The 15,154-nt window shown below is 32.3% G+C and overlaps 1 protein-coding gene across 2 annotated transcripts in view; it reads right to left on the bottom strand.

The window, feature by feature from the left end:
- TBCK (TBC1 domain containing kinase) overlaps positions 1–15,154 on the bottom strand; it is a 174,089-nt gene that overhangs the window by 92,170 nt on the left and 66,765 nt on the right. For both annotated transcript variants that reach the window (XM_090266382.1, XM_090266383.1), the window contains exons 19-21: positions 9,280–9,365; positions 2,427–2,463; positions 1,280–1,441 (exon numbers count right to left, since the gene is read on the bottom strand). In XM_090266382.1, the coding sequence (XP_090122508.1) occupies positions 1,280–1,441; positions 2,427–2,463; positions 9,280–9,365 (285 nt within the window). The remainder of the gene's footprint in view (positions 1–1,279; positions 1,442–2,426; positions 2,464–9,279; positions 9,366–15,154) is intronic.

The following is a 15,154-nucleotide window of genomic DNA, read 5'->3' on the forward strand; positions in this document are numbered from 1 at the left end:
GACAGGAAAACATCTGCAGGGCATGGATTGTACTCCTAGTTTGGAGAAGCAGCATCTTTGCTGCGTTCAACACCATAAAGAGGAAACCGAAAAGAAAGGAAGAGAAAGAAAGATAACTTGATTTTCATAAAGACTCTTCCAGAAAAAAATAACATAAGGACTAAACTACTCCTTGTTCATATAAGAAATAATTTACTTTAATTAAAATTTGATACATTAGAAAGTTGATGGTGATATTTTTAATTTTGGGGGAAGAGGGAAGAAGTTTTAAACAAATTAACAAACTTAAGCATTTCTGTCATTTTCCCAAAAAGGGTGATTTTCAGTGACAGAAAAATGGTAGAATACTAGGTATAGATAATCCACTAAAAAGAAAAATCAAGGTAGGCAGCAGGTTTATTATCCCTCTTTCGAATGCTTAATAAATACGTAATCTTAATGCATCTTTTGTTCTTTGTTTTTTAGGCAAATTTATCTCTTGGATAATTTAAGTGTTTATTATCAGCAGTCACTTGTGCCTGCCTGAAAACATGAGACCAGAGATATACTCAGCAGAAGGACTGGAGCCAATGAAATGCTGTTTGAAGAAAGTAGAATTCTTTTACCTGAAAAATATTTTGGCTTAGTGCTTTCTTCCATAGATTATTATATTCCAGGTAAACACATTACTTTCATCTTTTCAAACATAATATCAAAGCTTGGACCATAGTTGTGTTCCATATTTCTATACTTAAGCATTCAACTCCTAGATTTACAAACTCCTCACTTAGGAATGCCATACATAGCCTAACTTACTATTTTTCACTGCTTGATGTGGATTTTCCCTGGAGTATGATTTGCCCTTCCAAGAGGACAGTATTTCCTTTCCTAAATTTGTCATACTGTTAGCAAAAAGCTATGAATAGGAGCAAGAAAGACAATATAAATTCTCAAATACCTTCCTATATGGCTTTTATTTAATCTCTACCAGCTGGAGATAAACAGGCCTGTCCCACGCAAAAAGAATAATATGGCACTGCCCTCAGCTCTTGTACCCCTTTGATGGCATCATCGACATGAAAGTAAACCACAGTGAGCTAGAATGACCCAGTGGTGCATCTACAATGCTGGGCCAGCAGAAGGGGCAGCAGTATTCAAGGGAGAGAATCCAGTGAGGGATGATGAGGCTCAAGCAGAACAGATTCTAAGGGCTCAGATGATTATTTGTGCAAATTGGTACAAGACTGTCTCATCTTACAATTAAAATTTCATTTAGTGATTCCATTATTTAAATCTGTACCTGGTAAATCAGAGAAGAGAAGAATACACTCATTGAAGCCATTAGCCAAAAGCCGGTCCCGCAGCTGCTGAAGAATTGCTACTCCGATACAGAACGGGAAAGAAGAATTCCCAAGTAGCAAGGTATCCCAGAGGTGAAAAATTTTGTGCAGTGGAAATACATCTGTAAAATGACAAAATATAAATTAATTCATTACAAGAAAAACAAAATAACAAAAATTAAAAGAATAGCAAGCTACTTTACTAGACATATGACCATTAACTTGCGGTCAAAACTTATTACTGAAGAACATGTACTACCAACTTGTTGTTACAAAAATGTTTATTTGGCTTTGTAAATTTATTGCTTCCTAAGAAATATTAAAACATTGATAATCAGATTGGTCAAAAAGATGGCATTTTCTAACCTTCATTATGAATGTTGGTGTAGTAGTTCCATACAATATATTTCTTCCATATAATTTTCTAGCCTGTTCTATCATTCTCATAAGTGTATTCACCCAGGTGAACTTTAGTATTGTTGCATTTCTATTATGCAGTCCAAATATTTGCTTTATTAAATTCACATAAAAAATCCAATTAGCAATTTTCTATTTTTTTAATTATTTTTTTCATTTAACAAAGTTGTATATATCTTTCCAGGCCAATGCATACAGATTTACTTCAAATATTGTATTTCACTCATCACGTGTATATATTTAAACAGGATGAGGACTGTATTAATATTTGTAACTGGTTAAAGTATTACACATTCACAATCTGTTTAATCTCTAGCAGAATTCTAGTTTACAAATAATAAAGGTATTAGTTATTAAAGAATATCTAAAAATGAAGCTCAATGATTGTAAAAGTTGTCTTCTAAAACTTTATGTAAATACTATAGTGACTGTTAATTTTTTTGATAGAAGGCTAAAATTTTATGAATGTTACATGTAAAATAGGATTTCATCCAATACAATATTCTTTTTTATACTCAGCAGTCAGTATAATTGATATTCTTTTCTACCTAACGCTATTAGATTAGAACTACATAAAGATGCTTATGTAATTAAATCTGCTGATACTATTGTAAATATAATATATTGCGGAAGAATGGAGCTGAACTTTTGCCAACACAATATTAAAAGAAAAAGGAAAATGATACTTACGTGTAAACATGGTGAGAAACCAAGGGATGGCATAGAGCTATGAGTGGAAAAGGGATAATAGGGACAGATGGATAGAGGAGATAAAACATGTAATTAGAATGATTACCATAAACTGAATGGTAAAGAAAGTTTTGTTTTGGTATACTTTATCAATTAATATAAAACAGAATGTACAGAATTATAATTATTATCACATATACTCTATTAAATAATGATATCTATTACAAGGCTGCGCATGACCTTATGCCAAGGATTATTTAACAGAATGTCTTCATTTCATCAACGGATACACTTCAAGACCATGCCTAATCCATCAGAACACTAGTGTGCTAATTTCAAAGGTGTACTTTTCAGGTTGTATAAACATATTCCTGCAATTTAAGTGGTCCTTATTAGTGCTGAGTTACTCATACTAATTTTGAGACTGAATGAGATATTTAATAAATGTCAAAAACAACTCATAAAAAGGTGTTATAAAGCAAATGCTTACTGTTAAGACTTTCTAAATTAATAGGAAGCTTCATAACAAACTAAAAGTAATAAGATCTAGACATGAAATAATTTGGTTCTTTAGCTGGGTGGCAAATTTATTTTCCTAAGTTTACTGTCTAAAAATTAAAAACAAACAAGAATAGCCCTGGCTGCCACTGATAATAAAAGCAGAAGTCCTAACTCTGACCTGTAAGACTCTGTAGTCTGGCCCTCTGATTGCCTCTGGCCTCCCCCACTGTTCGCTGAGCCCCAGTCACACAGCCTCCGGGCTGCTCCTTCCGCATCCCAGGCATGCTTCCACCTTCGGAATTGCTGGTGTTTCTGCTTGGACTGCTCTTTCCCTCAGCTCCTTAGGGCATTGATTCAAGTCACCTTTTCTGTGACTTTCCTAGGCTACCTTATTTAAAATTCAATCCCCCTTCACCTGAGCACTTATCCACATTGCTGCTTAAGTTTTTTGTTTTTCCTCTTTAGAATTACCACTACATATCACTGAGTATATTTATCTTCTTTATTGTCTGTCCCCCACTAGATGGTAAGTTAGACAAGGGTAGAGATTTTGTCTGTTTTTTCACTGATGTATTTGGGGTCTTAGGAAAATGTCTGGCATGTAAAAGGCACTCAAATATTTGTTGAAAGAATGAAGGGAACACATAATGAAGATAACCAAAAGGGACAGATTAAAAGACACAAATAATCATGAAATTACACATTTTTTTGAGGAGTTTTCAATAAGAAACAAATAATGAGAAAACTAGTTAATCTCCCTTGGTCAATACATTTAAAAATCCTTCATATTAAATAGTCAAAACTATTAAAAAACCAAACTTGAAATTTTTAATTATATGCCAATTTTTTGACAACAATTGGAAAATAATTGTTAAAGTAAGTGAAATGAAGCATATTTAATGATATTTGAAAAGTAATAATTCAAGTTGAATTAGTTTCTTTAACATATAACAACTCCTAGATGTTCACCAATAGTCACCTCTTACCAACTAAATTAAAATCAGATAAATACATAGGTAATATATTCTGAGTAAATGTAATGCCTATTATTTATTCTTTCTGTATTTCTCCCTTTTTAACACCTAAAAATCTTAGTTGATATTTTCATCTTAAATAATTTCTTAAAATATTAGTATATATTCATAACAAAGCCTGATATCCCCAGAAACAGCAAAATAAGATTATATGGACTAGTAGGCATATTCAGGCTTTGATTTCTTAAAAAACAAATGAATAATGCAATATTTTATTACAAATACAAAAATTTATATAATCAGTCTTACCAAGTTAGAGACATTATTAGGTATTTTCTGATTTAAAGTTGAAAACTGAAACCCAATGAAAAGAAGTCATAAATGCACTACTTTCTAGATTATGAAATTATGTATACTTGATTTGGCATAGTGCTAGTGCTAAGAGAGTCAGCTGAGTAAATACTGCCCCCTAGCAATATCAAGAAAGAATAATGATATTAAGTATTTCATGGTGTCTTTTCCTTATGGGGTGGTAATGTCAAACTCATATATCAATAGAAAAAAACAAAGGCTAGGGGCTCATTAATTTGATTTTGAAGAGGACAAAATTGTGGCTTGAAAACTGAAAAATGTACAAAAATGAAAAAGATTTAAAGAGAAAATATTACTTATAATATAAATCTAGATGAATCTTTTGTCAAATGGATTTTTATTCACAAACATATTGTGTACTCTCATTATATATACCACTAAAAAATTATTACAAAAGGGGGAGGTCCTTCTAATTGATTTTCTTAATCTTATCTTCTTATGAGCATACTATATTTTCTGTTTATATCCCCAGAAGTATTTCTATGTTTAAATTACTATAAGCCCCATATTGACCTAGTTTAATGCTTTGCAATAATCTTTGCATTAAAGAAATGTACATCTAGCCATTCAAGAAAAGAATGCCTAAAACTGGCAAGTTTTCAAAGCAGTCAAGGTCATCATATATTTTCTTGAAACTTGGAAGCTCTGGAAATTGCAATCTTGTAGTTACGTATCTTATTGAATGTTTAGGATAGTTGTGAATATTAGCTAATGGATCTAAAACACCTGGCAGAGGATGTGGCATATATCAGACATCAGTATAGAAATTACAATGATCATTCTTAATAACAATCAATAAGCCTCTGTAATTGGAATGTATTTTAACACTCCAAAGTTCTGAGATCGACTCATGTAACTATCTCACAAAATGTACATACGTTGTTAGAAGGAGGGTAGGAGTGGAAAGTAATTAAAAAAGAGAGAGAGAATACTAAGCACTGGGAATTGCAGATGTTATTTTACAAGTGGCAGTAAACTCGTTTAAAGCTAGGCATAACCTAAGGAGGTTCAATTATTTACAGCCCTGCTGTCCCTCAGAATCAACATGCCTCAAATCCACTTCAGTTGCTCTGAATTTACAAATTTCAAATATTCTTCCATAAAATCTTTTTCTTCTACTTTACTAATTTTGTAAGATCCTTTATTCTGTGTATATCTTATTTATTACTGTCCTCTTAGCTACTTACTCAATTATTCCCAAGTATGCTAAAGACTAAAGTAATTTAAAAATACAGTGATGGAATTGTATAGAAGGATGGTATAGTATTAAAACAAATCATCACTGTTATACCACCTTTCAGAGATGAGTGGCATTTGCCTTGTATGAGAGATTCTCCTATTCCACGTGACTTATTAATGTTTCATAAGAGCACTCTATTTAATAACCAATATTAATTTCATAATAATACTAGTATTGAAGTGTTTTTATAAGAAGTTACACAAAATGCCCTATGGAGGAAACCATTACAGAGAGGGAAGCATAAATAAACAAAAATATTCTATCAAAATTATTATTTATTAACTTATCCGGTGCAGTAGCACATTTATAAAACACCAATGTACTCATCCACCCAGATTTAGTAAACATTTTGCCACAACTGCTTCAAAATATTTTAAATCAAAGTAATATATTATCAGTAGAATGGAAGGCTCCTTTTTATCCCTCAATTCAAATTCTCTTTTTAAAATGTATATGTTGTACTTTTTATAACATCTGAAATAATTCCTTCCTAGATGGGTATTGTAAATATGACATTCCATATTAAGCTCTTTTAGTCAATCTAGAATTTATTTTTATGTATGGTTTGGGATTGAGACTTGATTCCTACCTCTTTTCCATGTAGTTACCTAACTGTATCAGCGCTATTTATTCAATAATCCTTTCAATATCATTTTTTTTAACCTTTATGAATAGCATATGGGTAATTTTAAAACCTGAAAATTTCCTTTATTAGGCAATTCAATATTCCTTACATACTTTCTATGTTACTTCAGTTTTTACAGGATTGGTTGACTTTTCTCTGTTCCTGTGGGGTTGTTCTGAACGTAGCTTCTCCAACCTCCATAACGGAAGGGTGGCTGGAGGGCCCTCGGCCAGAAGGAATGTGGATTGCTTTGGAAATGTGTCTCCTTTTTGTCCTATATGACCATTTCTTGATCTTTTCTCTTTGCACGTACACACGAAGGTAATATACTTTAGAGTCACGTGCAAGACACGTGCCCCTTTTGTCTGGGACCCCTTAAAACCAGTTTCAGACCGAGGGAGGTGCGGTGCTGCTTCACTGATCTGCTGCCTTCTGTGCTCCCTGTACCGTGAGTAATAAAGGCTATGTCTGCTCCGTCCAGTCCTCCTTGTGTTTTTTTCTGCTTATCTGCATGAGCAGTTGAGATTTCTGGGCTCGACTTCCTGCGTTAGTTCCACACACACCCCTTCTATTGGTTTAAAACTTATATGTCTCTTTCTATTCTTCCAGTGATTACCATTAAACATATATCACCAAGCATTCTCGCACTTCTGCATTCCTTGTGAGCAGAGACACTGTCTGTTCTTTGTTCTGAAGTATCTTTTCAAATATGATTATATAAGAACAGCCTTGGAAAATGAAATAGAATCTCCCCTTGCAGCAAAGGACAGGTTTACTTACAGCTTTGAAAGAAAAAGATAGTGTTTTTCTCTCTCTACAGTAAAGGGAAAGCATGTTCACTGTCAATTTTTAAAGGACTGAAATTCCTTAAGCTCAGGGTTCCTCTCCTATAATGTAATTCACTGCACATGCAGGTATCAACTAGACCCTCTATTTTATTTGTCTGAATGGGATTTGGGGGCAAGGGGAACCTACACAAATATGCAAATGTTCAGGCTGCTTGTCTCTGACTCAGGAGTCTTGTGTTTTCTGCCAATATCCATGAATCAATAACAGGTTCATTTATTAGCTTTAAGTAGGGTAAAATTAAACCCCAGATCTGACAGGATCCCTGACTTGATGTCTAATTATAATGAGCATATTTATTTTACCCTCGAACAGTGAAAATATTAGAATACCTTTATGCTGAGGTCAAACCTACGTTTACTTTTCATGTCATTGTTACCTAGAATATTATTTCCATCTTGCTGTTAGCCTTTCTAAAATTAATTTTACATATAAATATGTAATGGTCATTGTTTAATTAGATGTACTAACTTGTGAGGATTAAATGAATAGTTTAAAGAGTATAAAACAATGCTTGCCACATAGTAAACACTTAATATGTGTTTACATTATATTTTAATAGTTTTTCAGTCATCACTGCTTCTTATATCATTCAAAATTCAATTTTTCTGAATAAAGCAAAGATAAATTATTTTCCTTTTGTGATTCCTTTCTTAACACCATCTATATAATGAATATGTCTAAGGATTTAACAGACTGGCTTTATAATTCTATCCATATTTTTATGCATAAATGTTTTCTGCCAATCTGTAACATTAACTGAGCCAATATACTTACCTTTATTGTTCAGCACTGAACATAATCAGGTGCTTTCAAGAAAATTTTTGCAAGTAATTATTCCTTCTTTTCAACTGTATCTTAATCATGTTTTTTTTCCCCCTCAAAATCTAACACCATTAACAACTCAGCAGTCAGCACTTCTATAATTTCTTCAACTCTACCATAACATTTAATACAAAACTGTCTTGTATCATACCTCATATTATAATGTAAAGAGAAAACCGGGGCTATATTAAAATGAACACTTAACACAAAAATATGTATACTGGTTGATTTCTTTTTACAAGGTTTTCATTTATATCTATAATTCTAATAGGGCTTGACTTTATTTTATATGTTTGTTTTGTATTCTATATATGTTCTTTAGCAGCCTTCATTGAATGAACCATGTACATTTGAAATAAAAAGGTGTTTCTCCATAAGCCTAGAAGCAAATGACACTGTTTATGTTAAGGTTGGTTACTTCAGACCTGATGATCACATCACAGTTACAGCAGTAAGTAATGAAGTAGGAGTAAGTATGTCCACATTTTAGTCTCCATTCTCCCAATGGAAGTGGAACCAGCCTGGGTGCAGAGGGTTGTCAAATGACGGAAATTAAACTTTCAACTCTGTGACTAGTTGGTTTTACTACCTTCCCAAACACTAAATTCTTATCTATTTAAACACTGAAATTATCTACTTCACCTTATAGACTGGTTTTGAGAATCAAATGAAATAACATTTAAGAAAGTATGTTGCACTTCAAAGCACTCTGCAAGTTATTTATACTGTGTTATTGTTAACACTTTAAATGTATTAATGGAATGTTAATATAAACACTTTCCATCCCTAATCTTGATATACAGGTCTGTGTATATAGCCTTAAGAGGAAACGCATGACGAGGAAACAAAAAAGTTTAAGAGAGAATAAGGAGATCTCTATCTCAAAAGGAATTTTTGAGGTTTATAAAAACCTATAATACTATATTCTATCCTCTTAAAAGAGGCTTGACTCCAGGTCACACACTGCAGATGAGTAATAGGCTAGGCCCCACCCTGTACAAGTCAACTTCGACTTTTAGCTTAATATGGACTGCCGAGAAGCTAATGAAGTAAACCAGAATCTTGCAAAGCTCCCGAGGCAACAAATCAAGCAAAACACAGAAGCTACTTAAGAATTCAGTAAGTTCAAATTTCTTACTTCTACAAAAATAGGCCCAAGTATCATAAAAACCAAGTGAAATAAACACTTCTCAGCACAGTTTAATATAACACTAATATTAATGTATTTTTCTAAACAATTTGATAGTATAAAGTATGTTAAGAAAAAATAAAGATATTTTCCTTTTACCTGAAGGAAGACTGTGAAAGGTAATCACACAGACGTTATTACAGAAGGATATAATTATTAGCAGGAACTTGTTCAGATATGGACTTCTTACGACAAAAAAATCTTTAAAAACAGCACTCTTTTGTGCTGCTAATTTCTGCTTATTTTTTTACCTTATGTTAATGAACGCACCAGGTACTTACATCTGGAATAAATCCAATCTCATTGAGATGATTGCTCAGCTCTGGATCATGGAATGCAATCATCTGAGAGAACACAGTCAAATACTCTGAAATGATAAAATTTAAAACAATCATTGTCACACCATACCTCAAATAAATACATTAAATTTACATGTTGAATAAAATTTAATTTCTTCATGAAGTAAACATGCTTTAATAGATAATTCTGTTTTATTACCACTCACACCAACAAACTATGATACAACTATTTTTCTACACTCAGAGCTATCAGTTCATTTATTTAATTACAAATTATACATATGATGATGTTTCCTATTAAGTTCTACAAATAAATTTTCTTTATGAGTATTAAACTGTATTTATTTTATGTTCAGAAAATGTAACAGATAAATAAGGAACACTTTATAAGCAGTCACAAATAAAATAAATATGACTCAAATTAGTTTATACATACAGAAAGGCCTTCATTCCCATTCTAATTTATTTCTATCTGAGGCTCTGCATTTGGCATACTTAGAAATAAGGATTAACATCATGTTAATCAGAAAATAGGAATACGGTATGTAATTAAAATGTTGATTCTAATCCAAACCTAATTCATATGGTTCAGTTGGAATATGAGAAATATTTTCTAAATTTTTCCATTTTTTCAACAATTTACTATTATTGCCAATTTACTCACTATGTACCAATCTAAACAATATACTTAAAAGAATCTACTCAAGGGCAAGTAACCAAAATCTTTTAACATCTTAAAAAAATTAAAACATATTTTAAAAAGGTCAACATTTTTTCTGAGATTGAAATGACAACTCAATGAAGTTTCCCCTTAATTAATAACCTCAACTCTTTCCTTCAATAAAGTTAGAGATCTATTTTCAAGCCAATTATTTGCTGAAAATAACCTCCAAGTATAATGTCTATCTTTCTTTTATAGTTTTTAAAGCTCTTTATTTTTAATGTTTCAAGAAACAGTATTAAAATTTTGACAATCCGTTAGTACAAGCTGTCTTCCCTTATTTTCTGCAATTAAAACTTTGCTTCTAATGACCACAATTATTTTATAATCTTTTATATCTAGGCAATGTCAGATATTTTACAAAGAGAAGCATCAAGGCCAAAAAAAAAAAAAAAAAAATGAGGAGGTACTGTATTCAATACCATAACTGGCATAACTGGCCCTGGCTGGGTATTCAGTTGGTTAGTGTTGTTCTGATATGCCAAGGTTGTGGATTCGACCCTGGTCAGGGCACATACAAGAAGCAACCAATGAATGCATAAATAAGTGCAACAACAAATTGATGTTTCTCTCTCTGTCTCTTCCTCTCCCTCACTTCCTCCTTCCCTCCCTCCCTCTCTGCCTTCTCCCCTCTCTCTAAAATCAATTTAAAAATTCATGATAAAGCTAAATTTCATATCTAATGTGACATTTCACCCATGATTTCTAAATAAAAAATAGGTTAATACTCAATACTTTTTCATGATTTGATGATTATTCTACTGCAACAAAATTCTATCTATCCATTGTCTCTTTTTATTTAAGAACAACAACAGAAGTAAAATTATATCATTTTTAAGGGTTGCAGATTAAAGAGTAGGAAAGATCCAAAGATCCCAGGACACTTTGAGGTTTGACTTCTCCTTAACTATTTTTCTCCTTCCAATTAGTGAGTTTATCTATAGTCCCAATTTACCCCAAAGCCAGAGGTATGTAATATCAACAATCATAAGAATCCAACTGCATGTTGATAAAACCATATAGTTACTTTTTTAAAAAAGCATGCCTGATTTTAAACCAGAAAAGCATGGCTCTGGCAATTTTCCACAACTATTCTCATTTACTAAATATCATTCTTATATAAACCTGATAAAAGTAGTTACTATGTGGGATTACATGGCTAATTAAGAAATCTAATTTATGATGAAAACATTTTCCTTGTGTTCTGCCAAACATTGATAGCTGATTTATATATATGTTATAACACATTCTTGCTATAATAAATATAAATATACATGTATACATTTATTTTATATATTATATATAATATTATTTAATATATATAAATATAAGTTGCATGTAAATATAAGTTATAAATTCTGGTTGCTCATGACAGGATTAGAATCATTCTCAGTATGGCTTAATTATATTCTGAAAAATGTCTTACTTTAAAGAGGGGATAAGGTAGTCACATGATGCAAGATATTCTTGTAAATCAAGAGGCTGTACACTCAATGTACTGTATTCCCTACCATGCCCAATGTTCCCAATAGCCTATCATTTAGTCATTCATGACAAAGATGTGCATTAAACTAGAAATATATAATGCATTGCTTTCCCCAATATATAACCTTTAGGGCAAAGCTGCATATTTTCCCTCTCTTTTAGTTATCATTTGATGAGAAAGAAATTTTATAATATATTCACATTTGACAACTGGACTTTAGACTTTGATGTCTGTCCTCCTTCTTCCCTTTCGCTCAGACTTATTGAATGTCCATGTAGTATGACCATACCTCCTAATTTACCTGGAAGAGTCTTAATTGCTACCTGTAGATTCAGTGTCGAGTGCACTTAGTGTACCTTTTAACTCTCAAAAATATCACAATTTAGTTTGATAGCCATCCTAGCTATAGTGGCACTACATTAAATGGAACATCATGAAGAAGATACTGACCTTGGCCTCAAAGAATTTAGAAAGATATGCAGGGAAACAAAAAATTAGGGAAATTTTTACCCAATTCTCTTTGCCAGGTTCGTATGTTATCTCCCTCCATCTTTCCTTTTCTGACTTATAGACACCACATCTTACAATGGTCCAAATGTGAATATGCCTTGCTTTATAAACAGTACAAGAATATGTTTAATGTTGTGCCAAAATTCCAATGATTGTTTTGGTGAGCAAAATACAGTAGAATGACTTCAAAGAGCAGTGTAAGTTTTATAGGTCAGTTTTCTGTATTTTAAGAACCAAATAGGAGTCAATATAATACAAGCTATCAAATATGGCCCTCTGAAAGCTGGTCATCTAGGGATCATACAGCATCTAATCAATTTTATAGCCAATTTATTTTAGAGGTTCTGTTTTAATTGCTTTTTGAAGCTTCTCCAAATATCTTTATCTCTCTTAAAGTACAGAACTCTAGCTAGGCACTATACTTTAGTAGGGGTCTGAAAAATTTGGAAAAAGATTATTTCCAGGCTTCAATATATGACAATACAGTTAATATTACAAGTTCATGTTAGCTTTAAAAGTAAAAGCATCACATTGCTGACTTATATTTAACTGAGGATTAAGCAATCACCTTTTATGTAGCACAACTACTAATGTGATTATTTTTTACCTTTAATGTTTTCAGTTTGTCTTTGGTCAGTATTTGACAAATTATTTACATTGCATATAGCTTTTAAATCTCCTGGTATTGTCCAGGTGTGTTAAGTCCAGTCATTTATTTTTTTTACCAGTGTAATTTGTTGCAAATTCTCTAATATCATAAAATAGTGGGTCTGACAATTCACTCAAGAGTATCTGGGATGGTGGGGGTATGGAATGTAATATAAATGAAGAATGTGAAGACAGGCTGCTGAGGGACAGACTTCAGGCTGTAACCTACTGGCGACCAATTTAATCAACTAAGCTACCTTGGGCAGGAAGAAAGTGGGCCAGACCTTCAACCCTCTGTTCCCCTTTGGCCACTGCACTCCAGGTTTCTGGCCCTGCCCCCTACTTCCTCACTCTTGGTCCTATGGGGATGAGGGAGGTATGGGGAGTTGATAAGACCTCTAGCTGCCAGGCTTGTGGGTGCTACCAGTTGACAATGGTGTCCCCAGTCTAGTACTTGGCTGGGGAAAGATTACAAGAACTTGGGCCTTGATTGCAGTTTCTTCAGACAGGTATTACTGGAATCTTAAATAGTACATTACCCATTCTATAATAAACACCTTTGATAAGCATAATAAGATTTACTATGAATAAGTGTGGAACACATCCCAACTAGCAAGATGCAAGACATAACTCTTACAGGATATATGTAATTTCATGAGTTCTTAGAAGATAACACTGCATGAGTCTTGAAGTTGGATGGCTTTACTAAATTAACCTACAAGAAAAAAACAACTTCCTCCCTATAAAACATACTCATGCTTGATTAAAAAAGTCAAAGCAAAATATTGTTGTTTATAAAAAACATTCTTAATCTCAACTTTATACAAGTCCATATTACATGCAGGGTATTTGGCATATTCATTTCAAATAATTTCTAAATACAAATATAAATCATTAAAACGCCATTTCAAAATTAACATAGGGACACTGGATTATTATATCAATTTTTAGCACATATCTATGTTGTAGACTCAAAGTTGTGGACATACTTTGGTGTGCTTATAAAAACAAAAAATAAATTTTAAAGTTTGTTAGTTTTTTCTATAATTTAATGTAAATAATGCTGGAAAATAAATGGTTTTATATGCTATTTATTCATATTCTTTTTCTCCTATTTTTAACCTCTTTATCCTTTTAATTTACATTTCTGCTTTCTTTCTAGTTATTTTCTCATTATACTGACTCTGATGCTGTAATTGTATACTCATTTCTAATTAAGTAAAAACCTGCTAATGGAGATCCCATTTATTCAGAATGTTTAATAAACTGCACATAACCTGTAGTTTTCTTGCTTCTTGTATTCAAACTGAGTGAATTATCGATAGAACAAACCATAACGATATAAATATAAATAAAACAAAACACTAGTTTCAAGTGGTTGAAAATTTAGTAGAATTAATAAGACATATATTATAAATAATAAGCCTAAATAAAGGTGTCATAAAATTGGTAAATGGGAAGAGTATGTGAACAGTTTGTTGTCTGTTCCAAAAGAAATACAAATGTAAAAGAAAATTCCCTGCCTTTTAAACATTTAATTTCTTGTTGAAAAGATAATACATAATATATAATGCCATGATAATAACATTAGCAAAGTAATTGTTAACAATAGCAATACTACAGTAATAGTAATAAAAATGAAATAATAGCCATTAGTGCTATCACATGTTTCTATGTACCCACATTGACATATTTTATTATGTTTAAATTTTACAAAAACCTTTATTTTAGATATGAGGGAAGTTATACCTAGCTAACATATGCTATTTGCCCAAAATGACAGAATAAGTAACCCCGTTTAAACTGAAACAAAGTTTGCCTGATTCAAAAGTGTATATTATGAACTTTTGTTATACTACTTCCAAAAAGGAGTTCAGAAAATCATATTAAAAGTTTGACTGTGGCTAGCACAGTCCTGAAAGAATTCACAAATGATTATGCTATGACTTGAACTCTGAAGGAAAGTGTGCATTTTAGGGAAGCAGAAGACAGAGGAAGACTACTTTGGGTGTCCAAGCATAGGGAATGAAATGAATGAGAAGTGTTTTTAATATTCTATTTATTTACATAATTAAGTACTATTTCATTGTTTTGCTAATTCATAATAGGCTTGCTGCATGGTGAAACTTTTTGTGGGCAATTTTACTTGAGAGAAAAATAGCAGGACTTTTCTCTTCTTTTCATTTCTTTTTTATTTCTTTTTATTTTATTGTTGTTCTATTACAGTTGTCCCAATTTTTCCTCTGCTGCTCTTCCTGACCCTTCCCACCAACCTGCTCCCACAGTCAATCCCCACCCTGTTGTCCTGCCCATGGGTCCTTTATACATGTTCCTTGACTAGACCCTTCCCCTTGTTTCCCGCATTCTCCTCCTCCTCCCTTCCCTCTGGTCACTGTCCAATAAAGTAGGGTGATAATGCTCACTAAAACCAGTGAAAGAGATCATTAAGTTTAGTCTTACTCCAAGTCCTCAAAGAGTAATCATTAGAAAAA

Source organism: Furipterus horrens, unplaced genomic scaffold, assembly GCF_987537825.1.
Source record: "Furipterus horrens unplaced genomic scaffold, mFurHor1.1.pri manual_scaffold_2, whole genome shotgun sequence".
Taxonomy (NCBI): domain Eukaryota; kingdom Metazoa; phylum Chordata; class Mammalia; order Chiroptera; family Furipteridae; genus Furipterus; species Furipterus horrens.